Below are 14361 nucleotides of genomic sequence, written 5' to 3' on the forward strand. Positions count from 1 at the left end.
CACCGAAAAATAACTCACTGAAACAAATATGAAACTTGAACAAAGGCCAAAAAATTCTTTCCTGCTATAAAGGATTTTAAAGGAAGTACACAAATAATTAAGGAAACAGGTATTTATTCTGGAGCCTAAAGTTAGTTTGGACACTTAAAGCTATACAACGGCAAGATTTTTCAGTGACTCCATAATCAATCATTAAATCATGTTAAAACCAGATTTTGAGAAAAAATTAAGCCATGAACCTACAAAAAATAAAGTTGCTTGAAAGCTTTTTTATTAAACATGCAGAAATATTTTTCATTTTTGTCTCCACTGCTAGTATCTTATTTGTTGGTCTACTTACATTACTAGTTTTTCACTCACTGCCTAAGTCATAGAGTTGCAACCTCCTAATTACTTCAGTTTTATCTGCTACATGACATTTGCATAAGAAAGGGTAGACAAACTTACATTTAGAATATTGAATTTATGTAACTATCAGCAGACTGGATATAAAAAGAAACCACTCTTTTAAAATCACTCTTTTTAAAAAAAAGCAAGATCCTACAGGCAAGCAAATTGCAGGTTAGATATGCTAAGAGGAATCATTGGGAAGGGACACACTGAAAAAAGAAGGATGGATATATTAAAAATTTGAAGTTCAAAAGCACAATGGGACAGAATTGAAATTAAAAATTACAACAATCAGAGGTGTTGACTTACAACAAATATGAACCAACAGCATATTAGAAATTTGAATTTTTATGCTTTATTAACTCATATGGATTTCAATGATGATACAGTCTGCTTAGCACTCCTGAGGTTTCAGCTGGATTCTGTTCTCCATTTTGGGCTAAATGCACAGAAACATATAGAGAAGTTGGACGAAGTTCAGAAGACAATAAGAACTACTGCCTACATTTTTTAAACATTAGAGAAAGACTTAAGAAATGTCAGTTTATATAGAAGACTGTTCATGGAATGAAAACAAGACAGGGTAAGTCTTTCATTCTATAAATATGAGCACTTATTTCCCACAATTATCTAAGGCCTGTGGAAACACATTTCTAACTGCATATAGTGTACAAAATCAGACAAGATTACCTCAGGCTATTTTGATCCATCCCTGACTAAAAGTTAATTCAAAAAACAGGTTGCAATGCTTCCAGGGATATTGAGGTAAGCTGATCCTCTGTCCGAGATCAGGGCTGGACTGGCTGAACTTTTAGGACATTTTGTGGTTGCTGTTGTATTATGTAATTTCCTCAATGCTTCTAAAAGCTTCTGCAATATTTTCCTTCAGTTAATGTGGGAATAATAATAATAATAATAATAATAATAATAATAATAATAATAATAATAATAATAATAATAATAATAATAATAATAGTCATAATCATAATATTGCATTATTGCTATAGTTAAAATTTTGTATGCTTCATTCTTTCTTCAAAGAGAAGCAGATAAGTCCCATATTTTTCATGCTAATATTTACATGGCTAAAGAAATTTTATTTAATATTAATGTGGGTGACATATGAAAGTTATATGATGGAAAACCTGTATTACAGGTATATTCTTACGCTCCTTTGGTCTCCATGAATCAGATTTTGTGGATGTTGGCTGTCATACATTTTATATGTATAGAAGTCTTTTTCTGTTTAGATGCTACAAAATGAACATATTTCACATATTCAGTTTGCCACAATGTTTGATATATCTTGAAGATCAATTTGATTCACACAAGTGGAAGGTGTGAATTGTAAGACAGTTTATTCTGATTTCTCCATAAACAACTAATTGTAAATTTGCTACTGCAAGTGTTCATTTTATGACCTCACCCTGTCTTCACATACTATGCCAAAATCATGAGAGCATTTGTAGAGCTGCAGAGGTACAGTGTGTACTGTCACTTATGCATAAGATGGTGGTGAGGTAGCTGAAAAACCATGCAGTGTTCAGGAAGGGACAGGCAAAGCTCAAGACATACCAAATTCATAAATTCTGTCATGCAATTATTGTGAGAAGATAACTGAAATAAATGAAAACCAATATGGTGCCATGTAATTAAGGGCATTATCAAACACAAGACAGAAAGAAATAAAGTTATATGCAAAGGCCTTTTATTTCCCCTCTTTCTGACCGCTAGCACACCAAAACTTGATGAAAAAGGCCCCATGATATGAAAAAATTGTATTATATACCACAGAGGGCCCCATCAAACTATTATTATTGGAAGGAAGAAGACGGCCTACTCATGCAGATTGTGCAATCTCACACAAGGAAAGAGAGGAACAGTACTTAAGGAGACTGGTGCATTATTGTGCAGTGATGGACAATGTTAATTTCCAAGGACTAAGATCTCACTTCTGAAAATAGTGACTTGATCTTATAATCAAACTATATGATGGATAGAAAAATAAGATTAAAAAGATCTAAACCTGTAGACCCGCAAACATGGAACAGGTAAGTCATCTGGGACAAATCTCTTGTAGGGAATTAAAGGGTCAGGCTTCCTTTAATTTGTTTAATGCACTGAATTTTCACAATCTCATTTGTAAGGTGACAACCTATTCACCAATTTAAAAGATGATGGAAAAAATCTGGCTTCATTTCATCAGAATTTATAACTCAAAAGCATACAGGCTTTACAAAGGTATAGTGCTTGAACTACAAATTTGCAACTTGTTACATGTCTTAATTATGGCTTGTAAGTTTCTCCGCCAGAAGCATGAATGAAGCCTTGATGTGATGCTTCACTGATTTCTTTCAAATGGAAACAAGTACAACTAAATCCCTTAAATTTTCTCCATATTCTGCTTCTGCCCCCTAAAATCTACTGCAACACACACTCCTTGTTCCTCATTTCCCTTTTTATTCAGCCCCAGCAACTATTCTTACCATACGCTTTCTTTCCTGTTTACTTACCCGTGATCTGTACCTACCCAAGTATTTCAGTTCTGTTGACACAGAAGCATGAAAGGCAAAGAAAAAACTGGGGTAATGAACACCATATAAGGAACACAATGACTACTGTACTGTCCAAGGTAACTAGAGAAGAAAAAGAAAATACTCTTTTTCTCCCTCACTTCCCCCTCAGTGCTAAATAAATTAAAAGTACTATAATTTTTGTACCATACAGATTTTCTAGTATACTGTGCAGATTTTGATGTCAACAATACAAAGGAGATAGATGAAGAGTGCTGCTGAATGCAGATGACTTCAAAAAGTACCAGAAGGCCAAATAAGGAGCTAAGAGGATCCTGGTAAGACTTTCAGTCGTCAGTCATAGAATCACAGTCACAGAATATGCTGAATTGACAGGGACCCATCAGGATCATTGAGTTCAATCCTGGCCCTGCACAGACACCTGAAGACACATATGCCTGAGACTATTGCCCAAACATGTCTCCAACTCTGTCAGGCTGCTGCTGTGATTTCTCTGGGGAGCCTGTTCCAATGCTCAACTATCCTCTGGGTGAAAAACTTTTTTCTGATATCTAACCTAAACCTCCTCTGACTCAGCTTCACGTGTTTCCTCAAGTCCTGTCACTGGTAACAAATCATACAATGCAGACCTCCAAAGTCTAGAAGCTTTGTGTTTTCAGCTTATTTGTCCCTCCAGAAAATAAACCATCAAGGCATGTAACAGGATTCACAGTCAAACTTTTTACCTACCTCATTACACTGCAGAGGCAATAGATAACAAGCCTTATCTTCCTCCCTAAGTAATTGTTCATAATTGACACATCATCTCCCTGAACTTAATTCTGACTGAACTCCTGCTACTCTTGCCAACTGCTGACCCATGTTCCACTCACTTTTTTTTAGCATTTCTTACTTGCCTTTCTAGAGCTCAAAAATAAAGTGTTAACTTTCAAACTAAACACTTACAATTCAAGTAACAACTGCCAAAAATGTCAATATGAGGGCCAGAGAAATCATAACAGAACAGATGAAAAAGAGGCATTCTTAAAGCAATCAAAGTAACTGAAACAGCTTCAGAAAAAAAAAAAGGCAATGTGAAGTGAACCATTTCTTAAGATTCCTTTGTGATCTCCTGGTCTTGAACTGCAGCACTGCCTTGCAGTCCAACCAAGTGTTTCCACCTATAGTTTATTTTGTGGCTTGTTCTCAAGTAGCTCTACCCCAGCAATATTTCTAATGTGGACATATCCTCTTCAGTAAGTTCCATGATGCCACTGTGTCACTAAAATTGAGTTCCCTTGGTTTTGAAAACTGTTCTGTGTGCAGAAGTCTACACACATCCATGAAATGAAATGAAATGAAATGAAATAATGAAATTAAATGGAAGGAAATAAAAGAAGCCAATCTAAACCTCAGTCTGGCTTTTCCCAAAACACACAGGTTAACATTTGTTAGGATGCAAAGAAAAACTGAAATGAAAAAAAGCTTTGATGACTTGATCATTATTGAATTCTGAACGTAACATTTTTCTGTATGGAATGCATATTGAAGTCCACTGTTTTACAGCATACTCATTAAAAAAAAAAATCAGTCAATTTGTTTAGATTTGGGTTGTTGTTTGTTTTTTTGGAAGGAGACTGCAGCTAGAATATACATTGGAGGAATACCTCCAATTTTTATCTTGGAGTCATTTATGAAGCCGTACTTTTAACCAAACACAATACAGCAGCCATACAGACTGTGAATGAAGCCATTTTCAGTCTTAAGGAATGATGAACACTACTCAGTTTGATTATCTGAAGATAAGGAAGAGTTAAACTCCACTTTTGATTCTAGCCGTGCCAAGCAATTAGTTAAACACAGTAAGCAATCAAACAACCACTTCCTTACTGTCACAAAATCAGTTTTTATGTATCAATGCATGAAGTTGTCAAGACAGTTAGTCAATTTTCATAAAAAATTAATAAATCCTGTCAATACATTCTCACCTTAAAAGTGTATATACCAGAGCAGCAATGAAAGTGAAACTGAGCACAACTGCCACCAGTACCTGGTCACTTACTCCTTCTATAACTGAATCATTATCTAGCTTCAAACTCTGAACTTCTGCTTGGTGACTGGCCATCACAGCTCTAAAATGCAAAAAGAAATATATACATATACGTATATTAAAACATATGTGCACATTTTTTAAACACAATTACAAACAATATGTAAACAGAATAGTCATTGTTGGGAAAAAAAGAGTAGTATAAAAAGAAGGAATGTATCAATTTTTTACCAAACACTGAGCTTGCTGTAGGGGTCTTATGCAGTAGCAAACAAACCTTAAATTACTGTCTTATGATTTAAAGATTAAAAAAAAAAAAAATAGTCAGCTAGTTTACCTGGAAACCTTTATGAGATAAATTGCATAGGAATAGGTCTTTATGGAACTGGCCATATTCTAAGAACAATTTACTGAAAAAAAATTTCACAACTCTGCATTATCAAGAATTATAGCTATTACACACCACATTATTCCTGGTAGGCTAAGCAAACACAGAAACTTAACTTTCACCACTTATGCAAAAGAAAAAGCTAGGGAATTTTGGTTTTAGTGTTAAATGCTCATTTGGATACACTGGAACCACCCAATATATTTTAAATTTAATTTGTGTTTTCTGTGCATTACCAACCTTTAGCTAGGAACACGGGGAAAACTTGAAAGAAAAACAGTATTATCAGGCTTCCTTAGTGAGACTCACTTGTTTTATACTTGTTTCGCATTTTTAGCCATCAGTGACTAAGGCTAACATTTATTAACTTACAGCACTAACCTACAGCTGGAGACATGCAAAATAAAGTAGTTTCCAACCCAGTGCTGAATCACTGCTGTTGCAATCAGGAAGTGAAATGAACTATGGCTTGAATATAATGAAATCAGAAGGGTGAAGCTAACTCTGCCAAATGACATGGAAAGTCATACTGAAGCTCTGTCCATACCCAATTGAAGTATTTTCCATGAAGCTAACATAAAATCCCAGTATTGGCTTCTGAAGGCAGGTAAGACTGGTATCTTTTCCTCTGTTTCTTAGTCCAGCTTGCAAGCCTTCATCCGTGTTTCACTGCACTTCACAGCTCATGTGTCATTTTTAATTTAAACCTCGCTGTCTAGCAAATATTACCAAACACCCTCTGGCCCTGAATTAATTGCAAAACTGAAATGGAATACAAGTCATCATGATTTTAGTGGATACCTGTAATGACTACCCTGGCAAGATTTCAGCATGTCAGTCTATTGCTAATAAAAAAGCATCATCTTTTCCCTAGGACGGACACTCTCACCCTCCACATTTTTTCTAGTATAAGCAGTGGAGCTTTTTTCAAACTTCCTTACATTTGTGGGAGCTCCCTTCTGTAGCAGCAATACAAGAGAAGCTGATACATTCTAAGAGTATTGCTAAAAAGTGTAAGTGGTATAATTAAGTACCATAAGAGCAGAGCAAAGTCATGGAGAACAAGGGAAGATTTCATTAATTATTGTCGTATTTTTGGGCTTTCACTGTGAAAACTAAAATGGAATAATGAAGCATATATGAAGGGAAACAATAAACTAAGTTATCCTAAGTGCACCAATCTGAACTGAGACTATTATTTCTGTAACTATTGTCAATTTTTTACTAATTATAGCTTTCAACAAGCAACTATGTCACAGTATTTGGAAAGAGTTACTCCTTTCAAAGGTGGAACACCAATGACTCATAAACAGGCATGTTTAAAGTAGGTCAATGTTTACACGTTTCATACATACTAATGAATAAAAGACCAGATCTTTGCAGAAAGATCTTACATAGGAACATAGGCCTACAAAAGGAGTTGAAGCATTTCTCCGCATAGCAATTTAAACAATTACATTTCTATAGCTAAAGCCATGAGGTTAAGATGTGAAATTCTTCGGAGCAGTGGTTCCCTGGTGCTGAGGATCTGGACTAGTGGGTGTGCTGTGATGCCTCCCTAACTCAACATTAACTGCCTGTATACTTAATTTCTTTGCATATCCAGTCCTGAAGAAGCTTCTCTCTCTTACACTGTATAATTATGAGACAGCCATTTTCCACAACTGTGCAAGCTGATATCTTCAATTCCTATGTTTTTCCTCCTTAAGTATCATTATCAATCAACTAATTTTTACTCTACCCCACTTTCTTCTGGGTTGACCACCCAGAACAAAATCAGAAGTAAATGCCAAGGAACTGGTATAATTCCTCCACTCTTCCAGATCAGTTCTGCTAGACTATACCAACATGCCAAAGACAACTACATCCCAGTAACTATTACACAGAGTTTTGGGTTTTTTTTCAGAAGTACATATTGTGTCAGAAACATACAGATGATTTAACTGCACCTTTGGAAGGCAAATGTTCCTTACACTAATGCCTGAACTTCCTCTGTCACTGCTTGCTTGATGCACTTTGAAAACACATGAATTATCAATGTCACACCAATTTAAACAGGTTTCCCAGAACAGCCTTCAAGACGTCTACTCCAGCTTTTCCCTCTCTGCATGTTCCTTGCAACAACACTTTAAATTCTTATCAGCCTACCATTAATAGCACTCACTGCATCTGCTTGCCTTCATTTCTTGAAATGCTCACCCACCTTTCTTGAAATACCAGACTAAGGTGCCAAAGTTAGCATCAGAACATGAAAACGAAATACACAAATCCTCACCTTCTCTTCCTTCTTGCACGTAACGCCAGTTACTTATACCTACTTCAGTCCTTAATTTTGAAACATGTATGACTTTCCCAATAACCTTTTTGACATAAGCATAGTGCCCAAGAGAAATTATTGCACAGTCTTTCTCTCTGCATAAACACCCTGAGACTTCACTTGTTTTACCTTTGTCTTCACTTATGTATCAATACTGCAAAGACGATATAGAGGGGGAGTGAAATACCTGCCTCAGACTCACTCCCAGCTGCTTCTACTACTGAATTCTAGAGAAGACAAACTATCAGTGTCTAATGCTTGTGTTGTTCATATTTTAATTTACTTGCTATTTCCGGACAGCCAACAAGTGCTGTGTATATTTTTCTTGTTACTCCCAGCACTTTTTCTGAATAAGATCACTGCACAGGAGAGCTGACAAGACTTGTGTAGACTAGGTATTACAAAACAGAAGGGTATCACTTCAAAAGAACCAATACATACTTTCTCTGAATTCATGCCTCAGTAGAGACAGTAACAATCTTCTCCTCCTTCTCTTATCTCTGAGATAGCATGTTCAAAAAAGCAATCTACAAGGAAAATGTTAAAAAGCACTAGAAGAAAAAATGCCTGACTGAAGGAGGAAGGAATTTTCTGATTTCAAGGCTATCTTGAATGTTTTCAAACAAAATACCCAAAACTGGAGGCTTGCAGCTCATGTTTCTTCAAGTGCAACCACAACAGCCAAAGAGTGATCTGCAGTGGTTTGAACGTATGACAGGCTAGATAACTAAAAATAGCTTCTAAGAAATCTCACCTCACAGTGCATGTGTTTAGCAAGTGTTGCTCTTTCAGAGGGTGCAACTAAGAAGCAAGCTATAGGAGATTTAAATAATGTAATGAAGACTCAGCCTTCAGAGGCAGCCAGCTTTGATAAAGGCCAAGTGTGTGTCAGAGAAGACTTCCAGAACCAGAACCATTTTGTCACATAAAATCACTCACACACTTTATCACTCCTAAAATAGTCACTATTAATAATTTGATGGAAATAAATCAATTAAATCAATCAGCAAGTTAGTCTGGTTCATACTAAATTCCATCCATTGATTATTTGTCTGTTATGAAAAAATGACAGCATTTTATCAACCTTTTCCTCATATAATTATTTTCAGATCTGGATTCTACATCACAGGCTTTTCAGACTTTAAATTACTTTAAAGTTTTGTTTTTTCTTTTTTGTAAGTTTATGTTACATTGTTTATTTTTATAATTGCAAAGAAGGTTTGACTTTTTTTATTGCTCTGTTTCTATTCTTTCATATTCATATGCTTTCACACTAGCTCTGAGAAAAGTAACAACTGTATAAGATTACTTCAGGAGAAAAAGGTGGTAATTGAAAATAGATTAAATTCTGATACATGATTTCTGTTTATACTTACGACTTTCTCTCTTTTTAGCCATTTCACAAGGATGGCTTTCTTAAATGCAAGCATAACTTCACCTTGTGTTCCAATGAGAGGATGAAAATGAAGCAATATCTAATAATACTCACATTAATTATACAACTCATACAATTAACTCCAGAATGTTAAAAATATCAATTGCAAACTTTTAAAAACTGTCAAAAATGCTGGGCCTTTTTCCTACATTAAAAACAACAATACCAAAGCTCAAATCTTAAATTCCAGCTTTATTTCATCTTATCTTCAGATTACTGGCACTTGCTTCAAGTAAAATAACACAGAAAAAGGGAAAAAGACAAGGAGTTACTCCTCCATTCCATTTGGGCTAGCTACATTACAGCTTGACATTGCATCCCAGTAGAACGGGATCAGGTTTATCTCCATGAGGGTTCTTGACAGCCAGACAGTATAAACAACCTCAGAGTAAATTGTCCAGAAAAGGTTTTGCAATAGAAAAGAATGCAATTTACTTTTGTAAAATCATGCAGTTTTATTTGTAAATCTGTTAGTAATTAATAATCTGTACAGAAAATCACCTACTTTATTATCAGTTTTTCTCATAGTGATTGCTGACAGAAAGTAACACTATTTTTTTTTTTTTTTAACATTTCAAATAAGAATCTACATACCTTTTAAAAGTTTCATTCTTCCCTCTGTGGTTATGTATGAACAATGCATGCAGATTTAAGCAAAAAAGTAGAATTACAGTAAGCAATACTGCAAGCACCATGGCTTTTATTCTTGGGAATTCATATAGATCGCACTGAAGTGTGAAAAAATTAAGATATGCACTAGTGTGGATGTACTATTTCTTTATTTTTCAGATCTGAAAAGTATTAGGACTTTCAATGTTGACAGCTACAACAATACCCTATGCCATGACTCATAAAGATATAGAAAATAATCCATTCTTTACCATGATGTGTTAAAGAGCTGTCAGCTGTCCAAAGTCAGAATTCTCCCCATAGTTTTCTGAACTATTTGAAGCTTTCGGGGCTTATCAGGGAAGTGCCATATGATAATATACTCTCAATAGAGTCCTTTTAGGACCCATTACCAAAGGAATGTGCAAGCACAGTGAAAAAGAAATAAGAGACTCTCTTGATGTCTGAGAAGTAAACAATGAGGTAACATACAAGCAATAATGATATGAGATACAAATTATTAACCTTACTGTATTAACTTTGTGAGCAGGATACAATGTGTTCAACATCTGAAAGGTAATTTGGATAACAATGTGTCCTTTATGGGATGGGCTGGGAGTGAACTGGATGAGAAAAATGGAGTTTTGCATTTTCATTTATTTCAGTTTTGAGTGTTTTCATCTTGATGCAGTACTGGCAGCCACCATCAGTTCTTGAAAAAATTTATAAAGTTAAGATAATGACGGTGGGCCAGTGTGCAAGCCCGAACCTGCAACTCCTTTCACTTTTTCACTATTAGCAAAAATATTGCCCCGCCCTTTGAAAAAGCTGCTTAATTTGTAGATGTTGTGTGCTTTCCAGGATAAGCGAATTCATCTCCAACTTGTCAAGTACCACAAGTCACACTTTCTTAAGAACAAGAAGGCTTTAACCCCTCAGAATTTTCTCCCACATAATAGAAACAAACAAAATATTGGTTTCATTTGTATCAAAAGCTTTCTAATAAGACTGGCCTATTTTAGATAACATAAAGCAACTTTTAAGAATTTAAGTGTATTAAAACAGAACATATTTATTCAGTAATCCACCCCCTGAAGATATATTAGCTTATACTGAAATATTTATAGGCCTAAATTTAGCATATTTCATTTAAGAGAAAAACAGGCAAAATTTACTAAAATAAAGACAAATTCTTATATGTAGGGCAAAAATTGAGACCTGTCTCATTAGAAGCTATCTAATTACTTCCTGCTTAAGGGTGGTAGCAGGTCATGGCCCCTCTCTGTGGTTGATAATGGGACTTTGTGAATATATTTGAATCAGCAAAGTGGATCCTATAGTTATTTATGCACTCTTTCTTTAAGAGTCCAAAGATATGCCCAGACTGCATTCAGAAACAATTAACAACAGCAGGCACGAATTACACATGATGAACAATGGAAGTTTACTAGCCTAAATTCTAAATCAGCTAAATTCTGAGGTGAAACATTTTATCCAGGTTCCTTAGTGTACTAAAGTTGGACTTTGAAGAAGGGATTTAGTCAAATATAACATTATGAAACAGAAATAATGGAAATGATTGATGGAGTACTTAGAAAAAGTGTTTCTGAGGAAACAGGATTTATTAGCTTTTCATCTTTGCGAGCACAGTCTTATTTGAATAAAGCACCACACACAACCATCTCCAGTATTAATTATCTTCCTATATTATTAAAATCAGTAGCAGAAAATCCAAAGGGCACATTTACTAATGGAAACTAAAAAAAAAAAATCTAATATAGCAACATATAAATTGATATCTTCTGTAACAAGGCTATTAAAACTGATTTGGGATTATCCTACTATAATTTCATGCAGCCTGTTAATGCTTCATTATTATGAATTTGCATCAACTTTGGGTTTACAAATCAGTTCAGCTGGTACAAGAAATACAGCCAAACTCATCTGTATAATATTCAGTTATATGCTTACCATGAACCACCTTTGCTTTCAGGACTGCACTGACTACATTTAAGTGTATGCATACTCTTTGCAAAAGAGAATGGAAAAGGCCTGAACAGGAGAGAAGAGGGCAATTTCAGCACGTTTTGTTGAGCATATCTTATGAACTGACCAACTGTGGCACTTGCCTGATAAAGCAGGTTTCTGCAAGGTCTGAGGTCAGCAATCTCTGAGGCACATTTTTTCCTAAAGAGAAAAAAAAAAAAAAAAAAAAAGAAAGTAGATATTCTACTTCTGCTGAAAGAATCATGTTTTGCAATTTGAAAGCAATGTAGTTGCAAACAGCAGGAGGCTGTGAGGGAAAATAATCCAAAATTAATATACCATTCTACTGGGAAAATAAAATGTCTCAAATAATTTTTCTCCTGAGCCCAAAAGCATGTGGATTGCTTGAAGCACAAAGACAAATTCAATGGCCTGTTTAGCATTACTGTTCTGAATATCTGCCTGGGTGATGTATGAGTTGTGTAAAACAATTCCCAACAAAGTCTTCCACCACTTCATAAGGCCAAAACATACTGAAAGGTATAGAGTTCTAAACAAACCAGAGGGTGCAACTGAATTCATATGCAGATAGGAGCATGAGAAAGAGCTTGCTAATGCCTTCAGCCTGGATACCTGACATTCCTGGTCAGACAGGAAGCAAAAGAAAATACTGTCACTTCATTATAATAATGTTTACTGAAATATGGTAATACTTTAGCTAAGCATGAGGAGGCTTCAGATCTCTCTTAGGTAAGGTGCCCAAGAATTGCTTACTGTAGAAAGCGCTACTTCCATATACAACCTCATATCTAAAATAGATAGCAAGGCAAAAAGCATTACTGTATTTATTTGCATCAACAAAATACAGGCTACACCTCATGCGTACAACATGGCAACAGGCAAAGAAGAGTGGAAAATGAGATAGAGGAAGATATGACAGAAGTAAATGTACAATAAACAATACTTAAACAATACTTAAGCAATGCAATGTACCTGTGAAAGCATAGTTTGTCAAAAGTACCAAGCATGTTGCTTAAAGCACACATTAAAACTTGGAATGGAAAGTTGGTATTTGTGCAGTTTTCTAAGACTTTAAATTCATTCTGAAACTAAAAGTTAGCTTTAGATGAAGACAGATTTGATTTATAACTTATGCTGAAGATTATACAATGAGATCAGCGAGAAAGTACTTTCTTGGGAAAACTTGAAAACTTTCATAGCTTCTACAATACTCTTCAATTTAAAAGAAGCTGACATAAAGGGAGCACTCAGATTTATTACCTAATTTACACCTAATTTATTAAATGGAAAAACTCAGAGAAAACAGGGAAAATAGCGACAGTTTCCGCATCTGGGACCCTTCCTGTTTATACAGTTCTCCACTGTTATCAGTGCCCTGTGCCTGCCTACTCCATGCTGCTGCATCAGGTCCGCTGTTAACTGATAGGGAACTGCAGAACTTATCATAATGCCACACACTCTCATTGCAAACTTCAAACAGTCCAAAATCCAACACACTACTAAGAAAGAGTTACTTGAATTCCTCAGGTGACCCATTCGCAGCATGATGGATAGTTCCTCTGGCTGGGGTACAGCAAGGATGCAGGGGCATTCTGGCCACAGATAGATGCCTTGTCTTTGAGATAAAAAATTAACTGAATCACCTGAGGAATCACACAGAAACAATTAGGCAGGAAAAGACCACTGAAATCATCAAGTCCAATCTAAGACTGAACACCACCCTGTCAACCACACCATGACACCAAATGTCATGTCCAGTCTTTCCTTGAACACCCATTGGGATGGTGACTCCACCACTTCCCTGGGCAGCCCATTCCAATATCTAATCACCCATCTTCCTAGTCACCACTTGCAGCTAGCGCTAACCAAGTAACTTATAGTATCGTAGAATGTTAAGAGACTGGAAAGAACCTTAAAGATCACTCAGTCCCAACATCCCCATGCCATGGACAGGGACACCTCTCACTAGACCAGGTGGCTCAAGTCTTACCCAAACTGGTTTTGAACAGTGCCAGGGTTGGGGCATTCACAACCTCCTTGGACAACTTGTTCCAGCATTTCAACGCCCCTGACAGTAGAAAATTCCTTCCTGGATCTAGCCTAAATTTATTTTCTTTAAGTTTGAACCCATTATTTCTTGTCACTACAGTTCCTAATGACGTTAGTTTCTCTGACTTTCCTGAAGTCCTGAAGAAGGGGGTCTCCCTTCAGATACTGGTAGGTTCCCTTTTCATTAAATTCACCACAGCAGAACTTTGTTGAAAGTAAGCTAACGCCACTGTCTTCTCCAAAAACAGAGGAGAACGTCGTCAAGGCTGCTCCATACACAAGCCAAACCACAATAGATACTAAGATAGTCTGTCATACTACGATATGTCTGTGGGTGCAGTGTCATTTCCTACTCCAGAAGGAGCAAAACCTTGTAGCGGCTGCTCCTTTCACAAACAGAAGAACTTCAGTGGGTGAAAGGTCATTTTCTACTTCAAAAAGAGAAAAAAACCTTCTCGGGGCCACTCTATCCAGAAACCGAGACACATTACACACCAACATTGATAACGCCTGTGGTACACTATCCTCACAAACCCACGCACCTAGCCCTGCCGGACACACTCCTAACCAGCTCCTCCGCCCCAAGATACACACACATACACA

General features: G+C 36.1%; 1 protein-coding gene across 10 annotated transcripts in view; it reads right to left on the reverse strand.

Moving 5' to 3' along the window:
* Positions 1 to 14361, reverse strand: part of RNF170 (ring finger protein 170) — a 40298-nt gene that overhangs the window by 10663 nt on the left and 15274 nt on the right. For 4 of the 10 annotated variants that reach the window (XM_058827032.1, XM_058827035.1, XM_058827027.1 and 1 more), the window contains exons 2-3: positions 11832 to 11889; positions 4892 to 5035 (exon numbers count right to left, since the gene is read on the reverse strand). In XM_058827032.1, coding sequence (XP_058683015.1) covers positions 4892 to 5028 — 137 coding nt within the window. In that variant the 5' untranslated portion in view covers positions 5029 to 5035; positions 11832 to 11889. The other 6 variants (XM_058827033.1, XM_058827034.1, XM_058827025.1 and 3 more) reach the window with 5 other exon arrangements.

This window comes from Poecile atricapillus, chromosome Z, assembly GCF_030490865.1.
Source record: "Poecile atricapillus isolate bPoeAtr1 chromosome Z, bPoeAtr1.hap1, whole genome shotgun sequence".
Taxonomy (NCBI): Eukaryota; Metazoa; Chordata; class Aves; order Passeriformes; family Paridae; genus Poecile; species Poecile atricapillus.